Raw genomic sequence first — 13,626 nt, 5'->3', positions numbered from 1 at the left:
GAGGCAGCACGCCTGTGTGCACCAGTTGCTGGGGAACATGGGTGGGAGGATGCTGTTGTGCTCATGCCCTGCTTGTGGGTTCCTGGTCGACAGCGGGTTGGCCTCTGTGAACAGAATGCTGGACTAGATGGACCCTCGGTCTGATCCAGCATGGCTCTTTTATGTTCCTATATTTTATGCTTTGTGTGCATTATTGGTTCTAGGGGCTTTACCACGACAGCTGGCTTTATGCTATGGTAAGCCTGATCTACTAATCAAAGAATGGTAAAAATGATCAATAGTTGAAAAAAATGGGAAGGAATAACTAATAATTTTTCAATTCCAATATTTAGAAAGTTTTCTGTGTTTGTATATTATCAAGGTTGCAATCGTAGCTCAAGATTTAGCAGCATTCCATAGTGCTTCACCAGAAATTGGACATCAGCAACATGGCCATCACTTAGTCACTGCAGAATCTAGACCTGTTACATTGCTGGCAACATCTAATGGAACACAAATTGCAGTGCAGGTAATTAGGACATGAAGTAGGCCTTGGCAAAGTTTGATTTTCATTTATTTGTTTTTTTACTTTCAGCTCTTTAATATTTATTTGTATACACGTATATGTCATGGTCTGTTGTGCTGCTCTTGTAGAGCAATCCTTATGGCTCATTCTAGGGCATTCAGCCTTGGGTTTAGGCTGTAAATTGGTTAATGATTCTCAGACAACTATAGCAGTAAAAATAAAACTTCCTTTTAAAATAGTAAAATCAAGTTATTTTACATAATTGTGATTTTAAAACATTTCTTGTTCTAACTAATACTTTAATTAGAGCATTTTTCTACAACGTTTTGTCTACAGAAAAATACCAATATTAGCTTTTTAAAAATCTGAGTTGAATCCAAGTTGCATGGAGCAAAACTCCAGGAACTGAATGCTTCCACAGGCCGCTGGAGTGCAAACAATTTTTCCCCATCTCCTCTCCCCCATCCCCTATGCTCATGAAAATCTGGTCTGGGGGAACCCTCCAGAACAGAGTGACAGGTTGTGCTTAGGCTGCAGGGGAAAGGGGAAATCGATGAAAATCACCTTCCCCTTTTTATCCAAAGGAGTTTCCACTTAGCAGAGTGCTAGCCTCCACTGGATCCAGCTCAGAAACTCTTCTGTTCATGGAACAGCAGGTTTGGACCCAACTCTATAGCCAACTGTTCTTAAAAATAAATTATAGTTCAAAAATCTTCATTCAGGTAGCTCATACGATCTTGTAATAATCTCTCAACGTTCATATGGATAGTATCTGTTATTCCAACCCAGATATGATGTTTTACATTACTCAGATAAACATGTTTCAGCAGCAAAATTGTAACTAGTGCTTAGAATGATGTAATGATCATGGCCAGGATACAGAGAACTGTGTAACTGGATGGCACATGGACCTACTGTTCAAAGAAAAAAAATACCCCATGATTACTGGATTCTGGTATTATATATGTAGAGCTATGATTGATATGCATCTTTGTTTTCTAATATATTCAATCCAGTTGGATACAGATCAGGCACAAAATGTATTCTAAAATGCTTTGTTTTAGTTCGCAGCAGAAAATGTATTTCAGCGTATAACTTTGTTTGTTTCAGCTTGGAGAACAACAGTCTTTGGAAGAAGCCATTAGAATAGCTTCCAGAATACAACAAGGTGAAACACCAGGAATTGATGATTAATTCCTAACATGGCTAAAGGAACAATAGAATTAATTACATTTTATTTTCAATCAACAAAGGTCTATGCCACCTGAAATCCATAAAACGTTTGGTGTGTTCTTGCTCACTAATACTCTGCACATGTTTTATGCAAGAGTGAAGAACATTTCATGTGTATAATGGTTATGTACATGAACCTTGAAAATACATGAATTTCTCCTATTAAGGCTCATTCCCTACCCAGGGCTATGGAATTAGGATTTATATTAAATTTTCTTGCTTATACTTACATCAGATTCCAAACCAGAGTATAGACAAGCAGCAGCTACTTTAGAAATACTGGGATGAGTTTTAAAGTCATACAAAACCAATGAAGGCATAAGTGAAGATTTCAGATGTTTAAACCACAATCATCATTTCAAAAATCCTTTGCAACCAGAACAATTTTAATTGTTTTTCATATACAGTTCTGAATTTTGGTAATTTACCTTTGTAATTTACCTTTGTGAATATTATATTTTGAATTGTGTTTCATACACAAGTTGAAGATTCATCTCTTTAGCTTTCCCCTCCCATCTCGATTGTAAATACAGACTGTTCATGCTGCAAGTGCTAATTATATTATCTTTGAATTGGATTATGTACAAATGAGGCGCTTTCGTTGTTCAATATTAAAGGAAGTAAATCTAATGTTTCTGCTTCTTTGCATATCATCATCCTATATACTAATAGCAAACTCAGTTCTCCAAGTGTGAGTCCTTATGTAGCCCAAACAGCACCATCTGTTCACAAGAGGGGAGGTATCCATAGGCTTGAGGAAATCCAAAGATTTGCAGAAGTACAAAAAATCTTTAGAAAAAGCCCTGTTGGGGCAGGGCAGGACCCAATGAGGACTGATTATGCTCAGTGGGCACAGAATGATGACTGACTGTTGGAAAGGGGGATAGACTAGAGTATCCTGAAAGAGGACATGACTGGTTGGCTGGCTGGAACCCTGAACAGGAGTACTCCACACTGCAACATTTTGTTGCAGTTCTCATTGTCTTACTTAATTTTAAAATGTTAATTTCAAGTTATAACAGTATAAAGTATAATAAGATTATGTATTGACCTGGTTTGAATAATAGTATGTGAAACAGTTGTTTTCTTTTTAGAGTTATTTACTGCCAGTATCAACTAGTGCTAGCTTTATCATAAGCTTTAATATATAGTGTAAATAAGATACGGTAACTATTGTTATGGTAATACGTTTTGCAAACAATTTTGCAAACCCTTCTATGTTCTGCTTTATTTATAAGATGTGTAAGGTTTTAGCATTTGTAAAAATTAACAACAAAGAATGGTGTGGAATGGTAAGGCATACGCTTACATGGACCAGTCTTATTTCATCAGATCCATGGAATGTCATTCTGAGTTGGCATGTGTATGTGTGTATATATATATGTATGGGTGTTGGGAGAAGAGAAAAAAAATGTTAGTGAGAACAGAGGGAAATGAAATGTAGGAAATACAGACAGTGCTAATTATGCTGAAGATCAGATGTATGTAAAATAATAACTGACCATTCACAAAGTACTGTTGATAAGCATCCTGACATTAAGTTAATTATCAACACTATTTTGTGCATGGTCACTGTTATTGTTTCACATAATTACATATTTTACATAACTTTTAACGATTATCAGTGTCTATATATCTAGCATCTCATTACCCTCTGACTTCACTAACATTTTTTTTGTCCCTTCACTCGTGTGTGTGTGTACATGCACATACACAATTGCCAACCCAGAGATGGATTCTGGTCCACAAAAGATTATGCCATAATAAATTTGTTAAGTCTTTAAGCTGCCACAAGACTTTTTGTTTTTCTGCAACAAACTCACATGGCTACCCCTCTAGAAACTGAAAAATTAATATTCTTTGAGTTGCTGTGTCAACACATAAGACCAGTGGCATAGCTATACTATACAACGATAGGAGATTAGGAAAAAGAGGTATTTCTTCTGGTCCGCTCGCACAGTACCCTTTGAGACTTTTTTGGTTCAAAGAAACCAAGAAAACTAGTGGAAACATGCGCTAGCAAAATATGGTGGAACGAAGGTCTAGGAAGTAGTGGAGAACCACATAACTGCCATGGAATAGGACTGGACTTCTAAGTCACAGACACAGGTGGCATTGTAAATTAAACCAACATACAGGATTGGCCACCCAATTTCAGCAATACATTGTACAAAGGAAAAGTATCTTCCTTTTGGGTGGGTAGCAGTTCTTCAAAAGGACCGATAAATGGCTTTAGCAGTGTGGAGTGGAGGACTGAGTCTTCTCAGACCATGGGTGTTTTGAATTCTCTTGCTCCCATCTTGCGGGGAAGAAAACTAAGACTTAAGTGGCCAGTGAAGAATACTTTCATTGCTATTTTATCTTATCTGTGATTTTTATGAACCCTTTACCCATAGTACTGAAGACGTCTATGGTCTTTGCAGTGTTTGCGTGGGAGGGCACTAAAACCAATCTGCAGCTGAGAAATACAAGTCGGAGATGTAAATCCTAGCCTTCATTAACATTAAAGCCAGCACAACCCTCTGTATGGAGATTATCAGTATTGACTTTACAAGATTATTGCAGTTAAAATTGTACAAAAACAACCCATCCACTGGAGCAGACATTAAATTTTAACAGATACTTTTGCTTAGTAGTGAGGATGTTAGGGTTGTGAATACAAGGTTATGACCTCTGTAAGAAAAATAAATGCAAAGCAGCAAAACAGTATACTACTAAAAATGCAATCCTATACATAGCTAGCTGCGAGTAAGTCCTATTGAACTCAAAAGCTCTTATTTCTGATACACAGGACTGTGCTGAAAGTAGCTTGCAGTGCAATCCTACTCAGAAGTAAGCCCCACTGAGTTCAATGGGATTTGCTCCCAAGTGAATATATATAGGATTGCAGCCTTGAGATGTCAATAGTAAGTTTACAAACTTTTTTTTAGTATACTTTTTATTTATTTGTTTTGCATATACAGGAAGAACATCCATTAATCATGCAACAAAAAGGGGACTGGAAAAATGAACAGAGCTGTCAAGTCCTCAGTCCATTGATGGACTGAAAGTGGAAGTCACTTTCCAGTGCTGCAAGACAACTCCCTTGGCTCCTTCAAGCTTCCTTGGCTCCATATTGATGTCCATCTGATAGGCCAGGAGTGGGGAATCTCAGGCCCACAACCCAAATCCCCTCCCTCCAGGGTTCCCCAGGTGGCCACACCTCCTTCCCCTGGCCCATCTCTTTGTCCCAACCATCCACTGTTTGGTGTTTACCTGGGTTTAGTGCAGTTTTTCCCTATTTTTAAAGGGTGAAATGCCTCTCCTCAAGCTTAGTTACTGGCAAAAATATGCTGGGTTTCTTTTGTATTTTTGGCCCTGCCCCTTTGCCTTCTGTCCCACCCACCACTGGAATGTGCCCCCAGGAGTTTCAAAACTAAATTTGGCCCTCATACTGAAAGACGTTTCCTAGTGCAGCGATAGGCCTCAGCCAGCACAAATACAGTTTAACAATATGTAGGTGGTGATAAAGCATAGTGATGTCTTCATGACCAAACCGAGATATTTGGTCAGAAGAAAGTTATTGGGCACTCTACATCATGTGTACTGAAGAATCTGCTTTGGCCTTGCAGTGGCAGTACAGGGGGCTGCCTTCAAGGTTTTCTGATGTAGTCTGAGTGCCATCCAGTACACCCTGAATACCAGTTTTTGCTAGATTAATCTCAGTTCTTAACTTCATATGTAGGGGATCTCTTAAATTATCTGCTAATGCCACTTTCCACTGGCGTTCTGTAATTTGGCACACAAGTTTCCTGTTCTAGTTTCTGCAAATTGAATGTATGTGTGGTTTAACATTTTATTCCAGTTGTTTATAGAAGAAAAAAGGTAATTTTGAGCAGTGTGGGTAGATATACCGGATCTTCTAGTATAGTCGGAGCCTCAGAAGCAGCCAGGGCTGCTGGACCAAATTGGGCAGACATACTTTAGGGTGCAATCCTATGCATTTTAGACAGAAAAATGTCCTATAACTCCCAGCATCCCCATGGTTGGCCGGAGGGATGCTGGAAGTTTGTAGGACTTTTTTTTTTCCTATCTAAACATGCATAGAATTGTGCCCTTAATTGCAAATACTACCATTCTGCAGCAACTGCACAACTGTACTAAGTTTGCAGTGCAGAGAATTGAAGAAATTATTATCCCCAATAATTAGCTGGTTAAGAGCAAAACGTTTACATTTCACCCAATTATGCCAAGGAAATGTCTTACCTCAGCTATTCTAACATCATTACTGAACAAATAGGATCAAACTGAAACTGCCTACCCAAGGGATCCCACATTTCCCTGATGCTTTAATGGGGCCAGATACTGTGTTCAGGTATATGGACCCAGTGCCCTCGAATTCATGAGTGGGGCCAAGAGCTGAGATTCTAAGTGTGCCCAGGATGGGGTAGAAGGAGGGCAGGGAAATTGCCACAGTTGGGCCAGGGACAGCAAATAGGCCTTGTGATACAATGCCAGATCCAGGAACTTGAAACCACCTTTTACCAGTGGCTACAATTTGTGGAGTGAAAATCAAGATGTTGTTTATCCCCTGAGTTAATTAACTCTGATTTACCTAAGGGCTTTTTAAAAAGCGTAATGTTTTATGCCATTGCTTGTACACATGAGAGGTAAATGCTGTGTTTTCATATATCTTTAGGCGATGCGGGTGTGTGTGAGGGAGAACACAGTTATTATGGCATAAGCTTTCATAGACAACAGTCCATTTCATCAGATACATTGGTATACACCTGCCAAATGAGGATTATGCTTTATGCCCCTGATGAAGTGGATTCTAAGCCACAAAACCTTGTGCCATAATAAATTCATTTTCTAAGTTGCCACAAGATTCTTCATTGGTTTTGCTGCTGAACAGGCTAATATGGCTACCCTTCTCGAAAATGGAAAAAAGAGACATCTCCAAAATTGGTGCTAATGTAGTGTCAGTCCATTCTCTGTTTGGGTTCACACATTCTGGGAGTTCACAGCATAGCCAGGATTGTGTGAATGTGCCATTTGTATGAACTGGTACCTTACATATTGTATCTGAGGGTACGTCAATTCCCACCAGTGTGTGCATGTTTGTGTTCATCCCCCTCATACTGAACATCACCAGAATAGGACCTCTTTGGCAGGTGCCTCTGTCCAGCATAACAATGACTATTGTCTCTAGAAAAGGGAGTACAGGAGAACCCTGGGATAAAGCAGGAAAATGAAACATCTGAGTAAGAACATAAGAGCCATGCTAGATCAGACCGGGGGTCCATCTAGTCCAGCATTCTGTTCACACAGTGACTAACCAACTGTCAACAGGAGACCCACAAGTGGGATATGAGTATAACAGTAAGGACAGATTTCATTTGTGCTCTTTAAGTTTTTGTTTAATTCTTCCTCTCACACAGCTTTTATGATGAGTGAAGTTCTAACATTACAATTTCAGGATCAGGATTTCACTCCAGTGTTGCTTCCTCAAGGATGAACAGAATTGAAATAGATTTTCTTCCGTCGGCATATTGGAAAGAAGAGTTTTGAGAGGCTGCTAACTACGTTAGGCACTCATTGCCAAGGGCTTTGGGAGCAGCTGAGGAGGGTATTCCAGCAGTTTCCCTATAGCAACTGCTAGAGAAGAGCTCCTTTGCCTTGTGGTTAGAATAATGTTGTTGTCCTGAGTATGTTTTTAGAGACCGAAGCTCCGAAGAGTGTTGTTCTACCTTCTAGTCAGGAGACTAGTTACTGAATACGCAGTGTTGCTCAGATGATTAGCTTTGGTTAAGATTGTTCTACTAAGTGAAAAAAGGACATACACAAATATTGTTATAAATCCATCAAAGACTGACCAAGATAATTAACAGCCCAAGATTATTAAAAGTACCAAGGTCAAAATGGTCCCAAAGGGCTCAGTCACCATAAAATGCAATTTATCTATAATGCTAATTGCAAGGTGTTCACATGCTGTTTGTGAAATAAGTGTGTTAGTGTTCCAAGCAGAACATTGCATTTGATATTCCAATATTATGAAGTCATTTCCAAAAACAGATCATTTGTATATGTGACACTAAGCAAGCACATTTGAGCCTGTCCAGGGATGACGCTGCCATTAAAGAGAGTGAAGCACCCCATCTCCGATAGTAGATTCTAGGGTACTATTAAATGAGAGGGAGGCCAGAGATCAGTGATTTAGGACACAATCCTATTGGACCCACCCTTGATACCTGTCAGCCTACAAACTTGGAGGCTTAAGAGTATCAGATGCAGAGGGGGAGGAGCAATGGGGCCAGTCTTCACCTCTGCACTCCTGCTGCTCTGCAATTTAGCTAGACAGTTGATTTTGCTCATCTAGCTGACGTGTTGGAGAGGAGGAGGCTGCAGAGGCCTCTGGATACAGCACAAGTTGGCCTCCCTAGTCCTCTCCCCTCCCACTTGCATGCCCCGTTTCCCTTTCCTCCAAGGTTGCTTTTGCGACCTCGCAGAGAGGCATCAGGCACAGTTCTCTCTGTGCCCCCTGCAAGGGAGCAGGGGCAGAGGCAGGGACCTTGCAGCCGTGTCTCCAACCTCAGATCCAGGAATCCAAAATATTCTATTTCCCCCACCCCAAGACTCTTGTCTAAGGGCCATAGGATTGCTCCCTTAGTTTATTATTGCATTTTTACCATTGGGGGTGGGTGGGTTGATTTTTGCCCCAGACACCAGAATGTCTTGGGCCATTTCTGAGTATTACTTGTGCTATGTGTGAATGAAAATTGCAGCTATTTAAAGCATCTTATGAACATTTTAGCCACAGTAGGTTTTATTGTTTACAGTGAAATGCCTTCATTCTTCATATTATGTTTAGCTCCACCTCATGGTTGTGAGCCCTGCCTATATTTCAGATTGAACAAGTTAGTTCTAACATCTTCAGTTTTTCAGCTATTGCCCAGCCAAAATGTGCTCAGTAGTACACTGAGACAAGATTGCAAGACACTTTGAAGATAAAATCATTCACATCCATCATGACGTACTGAGTTTATGCGGTTCCGTTAGTAGAGGCATCCACAGCAGTGACTGGACTGTTTTTATTAGATGACTTTCAGCAGTTGATGCCCAAGGATGTCTTTGGCAGTCCTTCTCCAGGGTGCCCTGCCAAAAGCAAGTGAGGTGGATTGCTACTAAGAAGAGGGCCTTTTCTGTTGTGGTACCCCAGTTGTGGAATACGCTTCCCAGAGAGGCTTACCTGTCACGTTGTGCTCTTCCCAGTGCCAGGTGAAGACCTTATTTTCCCAGGCATTTTAATCTTTTCAGTTTGTTTTAAATCTGTTACTGTATTTTAAATCTTTGCATTGCTGATAGGTTTTATTTGGGTTTTTACTTTTTATTTTATACTGTAGTTTTAAACTTTTATATTGTATCTGATGTTGTATTTTATGGTTTTAATTGTTGTAATCTGCCCAGAGAGAATCGGTTTTTGGGCAGTATAGAAACGTAATAAATAAGGATGTGGACAAAGTGCTTGGCCAGATCTGATCAACTGTGTGCTTCACTTTTGCTCCTCATGGCTTATTATTAAATCTAATAGGGAGATGTCCAGCTGAGTCCAGGAGATTGGAAAGTCCTCCTTGAGAGAGGAGGTGGTAATCAAGAATCCTGAAGAAATCTATCCCGGACCTGGAAGATACAAACTACTGTAGGCCAGTTGCCAGCATTCCCTTCCTGGGCAAGATGCTTGAACGGGCATTGGCTAGCCAACTCCAGACACTTTGGGATGGTTTTCTGGATCCATTTCATCAGATGTTATGGTTGGTTTCATTTCATTTCTTACATTTCTATACTGCCCAATAGCTGAAGCTCTCTGGGCAGTTTACAATGGAATGAAATGGAAACTGCCTTGGTTGCCCTGTGTGATGGCCTGTGTGAGTATAAAGAGGTGAACAGAGTGTGATACCTTGTTGATTCTCTTGGACCTTTTTTTGTTAATGTCAAGGCTGCTGTCTTTCTAGATAGCCTGTCTGGGTTTGGTGCTTGCCCTACCCCTTGGTGGTTATGCTAGAGAGTTTGACAGGGCTCTGTATTATCCTCCAGCCTGTTTAATACCTGTGTGAAATTGCTGGGCGATGTGGATCTCCATTATCTGGACATGTGGACTGAAGTGACACTCTCTTTCAGAAAATCAAGATGGGGCAGTGGGTGTTTTGAATCTGTGCCTGGACACAGCACAATAAGTTGAGGCAACTTGGAGGAACAGTTCACCTGGGTGAATGACTGGTGTTCATCAACTTGCTTTGGAGTGGGTTACATTCCCCCCAAAGGATCAGGTTCATAGTTTGGGAGTGATCTTGGATCCAGCACTGTTGCTGGAGGCACAGGTGGCCTCAGTGACTTGGAGTTCCTTTTATCAGCTTAGGTTGATATGCCAACCATGACCCTATCCAGACAGAGATAGCCTAGCTACATTAGGATTACTGTATGTGGGTTGCCTCTGAAAATGGTCTGGGAACTGCAGCCAGTCCAAAATAGGGTTGAAAGATTGGTAACAGGGACACTGACCACATTATTCCAATGCTATGTCATCTGTCCATGCTTCCAGTCCTTTTCTGTGCCTAATTCAAAGTGTTGGTACTAATCTTAAAAGTCCTAAGTGCCTTGAAGTCAGATTACCTGAATGATCACATCCTCACACGTTTACCTATATGGACCCCAAGATCACCCAAATGCTGGGGTCTGGGTATCAACTAGAGAAGGGCCTTTTCAGTGTTGGCACCCTGGTTATGGAACAGCCTCGTGGTGCCTACATTATAGTAGTTTGGGCACCAAGTGAAGACCTTTTTCTTTTCCCAGGCTGTTCAGTTTTAAGTATTTTTTTTTAGTACTTTTTAACATCACTACAGCTCTATTTTCTGCTGCTGGTTTTATACAGAGTTTGAGATAATGTTTTAGATATGATTTTCATGTTGTATTTTATGGTTTAAACTTTTAAAATTTGTAAACAATCCAGAGAAATTTTGTAATTGGGTGGTATAATACCGGAAATAAAATACATTAGCAGGTAGCACAATTCCCTGATACCACTCATCTGTTGCTACTACTTGCTCTAAGTTTCTTCTCTCATTCTCCTAGCCTCCAAAATGGAGACTTCAGTTAACCTATTGTCCACTTTTTCCTTCTAGTCTGGACAAAGTTCTGAAGCCAAATTCAAAAATCCACCCTAGCCTGTCTAGTTGTATAGAACAGCTCTTCCTCTTAGTTCTTAGCACTGTGCCACACCCTTCCTTGCCCCTCTGGCCTGTTAGCCTGGCCTCTGTAAGAAGGTAATCATTTTGGAAGGAGCAGGAACACTCCCACCCTTGAGGCAGCCCACACTCTTGCACTGGAGTTTGCCAAAATTTCCATTCTCTATCTCATAGGTCAGCTCTTTGTATATGCTACAATTCCTGTGACCCTGTTAATTGCCATATCTAGGACACCCTAGTTTAAAGGGCCTTAGTGATTTGCCTTGGGCGTAGCCATCACAGTACCAGTGCAAAGATGTTGCTCCAGTGAGTGTGGGTGAATCACTAACCATTCTCATATTTCTCACAAGAACTATTAGAAAAGAGCAATTTGTCCCCTCAGCAAGTACAGCTATTGTATACCCTTTGGTACGGGAGAGCATTTGTACTTGTGACACAGTAGCATGTTAAGACAGCATCTGTAAAATGTGTTATGAGCATAACAAATCCTTACCCACACTATTCTGAAGTTCCACAGATTAAAAATCCTTTTAAAAATTACTTTTCTTTTAGAGGTGTGCACTCATCTTCTCCAGCATTCTAGCAAAAGCCTTGTACAATTATTTTTTGTAATTGTTACAGTAGTAGTAAAAAGTCTCTCCCACCTTCCAGGAGGCCCGGTCCTAACCTCTTTCATTATGTGTGGACAGTTATCTTGCTGAAGACAGGTAGTATTAACAGCCCCACTACCACCCTAAAGGAAGCCTAAAATGAGCTGGTAAATGAACCCCCGATGACAGAAAAACAAGACAGTTTTTATGTTAGCAAAGTTGGAGATAATTTTAGATCGTATACTAGGTAAAAAGTCAGTGGAAGACAAATTGGGTCTGAGACAAAGTTCAGAGAATGAACTCCCAGCTTCAGGTAGTACTTAAAGGACTGTGGCAGAATGCATATGGTGGCTCAATAGTAGAGCACATGCTTTACATGCAGAAGGTTCCAGGTTCAAACCTTGCATCTCCAGATAGAGCTGGTAAAACTCCTGCCCGCATCCCTGGAGATCCAATCCCAGTCATTTCTGACAATACTGTGTTAGATGGACCAAAGGTCTGACCCAGTATAAGGCAGCTTCTTATGCAATATAAGTTCATTTTCTTCCCATGGAGGATTGCGCTATTCAACTGCTAAGTTCTCCAGGTCACACAAAAAGTAAAGGTAGCCTTGTTGGCCAAAAGAAAAATGCTAAAATCCGTATTAGCACAATACCTTTATTAGGCCAACTCAAAGGTTACAAACTACTGTGCAAGCTTTTGAGTTTTCCAGCACTCTTCATCAGCCAATACGATAAACAAAGCACACAAAAAGAATTGGGGGTGAGGAGGGAGGAAAACAGTGGATGATGTTCAAGCCATGGACTATTTAGTTGGTGCCTTAAGATGGAAAGTGGCTGGAGGCTGCAGACATTCAAATTAGGCTGAATTAGATGTGAAGGCTTGGGGGAAAACTGGAAAAATGTGGAACACACATTCCCCCCCAAGCTTTCAAAAAATCCCTGGAACGCACACACTCCCGGACCAAACATGGCTTTTGTTCACCCCCACCCCCACCCCGGACTTCACATCTCTAAGCTCTGTGAAGTAGAGATGGTTTCAGGTTACACCTAGGACCCTCCCAAACGGTTGCTGGGGATAAGGAAACAATGGCTGATCTCTTTCTGGAAATGCAAAAATCCAACTCTTTACTAAGAATCCAACTGTCCCTTGGTAGGGGGTAAATAAAAAAAAAATCTAGTTTCTCTGTTTTTATTGACAAAGGTGCAGATAATTTTAGATGGTTTAAAAAACTCAATAGAAGCCTATCGAATGTGACTTCCATCGACTTTTTAAAAATGTAACGGACAGCTCTTCTTCCCTTCCCTAGGATGTCTGTCTGACTCTTGACTGCAGGCGATTCCTGTTCAGGCAGGCCGAGGGATGTCGAGTGATTTCTTCTCGCAACCTCGAGCTCCCTTTTACATCGGGCGAAGCCATTTAAAAGCCAAGTGTCGCGCATTCCCCTCTACGTATAACTCGTTTGGAATGAGCTCCGAATGCTCATGTAAACGCAGAAAGCCGCATTCCTACTGCTGAAAGTTTTTTGTTTTTTTTTAAATACGTGTATTTAATTTAGCACCCACGGTGGCGTCAGGCGGGTCAGCCAAAGCAACCTGACGAAAATGGCTTGTAAGAAGGACCGCGACTGTAGCCTGGAGAGGCCATACAGAAAGGTGGGGAATGATACGCACGGCGACCCGGCTCTTCTCGTTGCACCGCAGGCAGATATCTTAGAAACGGGCGAAGCGGCGCACGTCGCCCCGGGATCCATGAGGGTCCGGATGCTGGTCAACCCGATTTAGCCCGAGGCGTGGCGCCCCGCTCCGTCTTAAGCATACTGGCTCAGAAATAAATCGCATTCACTTGCGAGCGACTGGGGACTTGCGAACGGGGGAGTTGGGCTCACTGAGCGAAGCGGCTGCGAAACCAGCTCATCAGAGCGTCATGGTGCTGGCCAGAGGCAAAGCATGGGCACGGATCAACGAAGCCCCTGTGCGTGACTCGCTGGCTGCTGACACACACGGAGACCTAGAAGAACAGGCCAGTTTCGGCCGACTGCAGGAGCCGGGAATTCCAGTTGAGTCACAGCAGTCAC

The 13,626-nt window shown here is 41.5% G+C and overlaps 1 protein-coding gene across 9 annotated transcripts in view; it reads left to right on the top strand.

Moving 5' to 3' along the window:
* The window catches only part of ZNF143 (zinc finger protein 143), a 56,372-nt gene extending 47,133 nt beyond the window's left edge, over positions 1-9,239 (top strand). For 4 of the 9 annotated variants that reach the window (XM_084854417.1, XM_084854428.1, XM_084854368.1 and 1 more), the window contains 3 exons: positions 362-508; positions 1,616-1,673; positions 4,702-9,235. In XM_084854417.1, the coding sequence (XP_084710543.1) occupies positions 362-508; positions 1,616-1,673; positions 4,702-4,748 (252 nt within the window). In that variant the 3' untranslated portion in view covers positions 4,749-9,235. Of the gene's footprint in view, positions 1-361; positions 509-1,615; positions 2,369-4,701 lie in introns of those variants that run through there. The other 5 variants (XM_084854402.1, XM_084854437.1, XM_084854386.1 and 2 more) reach the window with 2 other exon arrangements.
* The last annotated feature ends 4,387 nt before the right edge of the window (positions 9,240-13,626 follow it).

The sequence above is a fragment of the Heloderma suspectum genome, chromosome 1, assembly GCF_057233095.1.
Source record: "Heloderma suspectum isolate Gila_16-S chromosome 1, 16-S_ref, whole genome shotgun sequence".
NCBI classification, from domain to species: Eukaryota; Metazoa; Chordata; class Lepidosauria; order Squamata; family Helodermatidae; genus Heloderma; species Heloderma suspectum.
The sequence above is the reverse complement of the archived record's forward strand: the minus strand, read 5'-3'. Positions and strand labels throughout refer to the sequence as shown.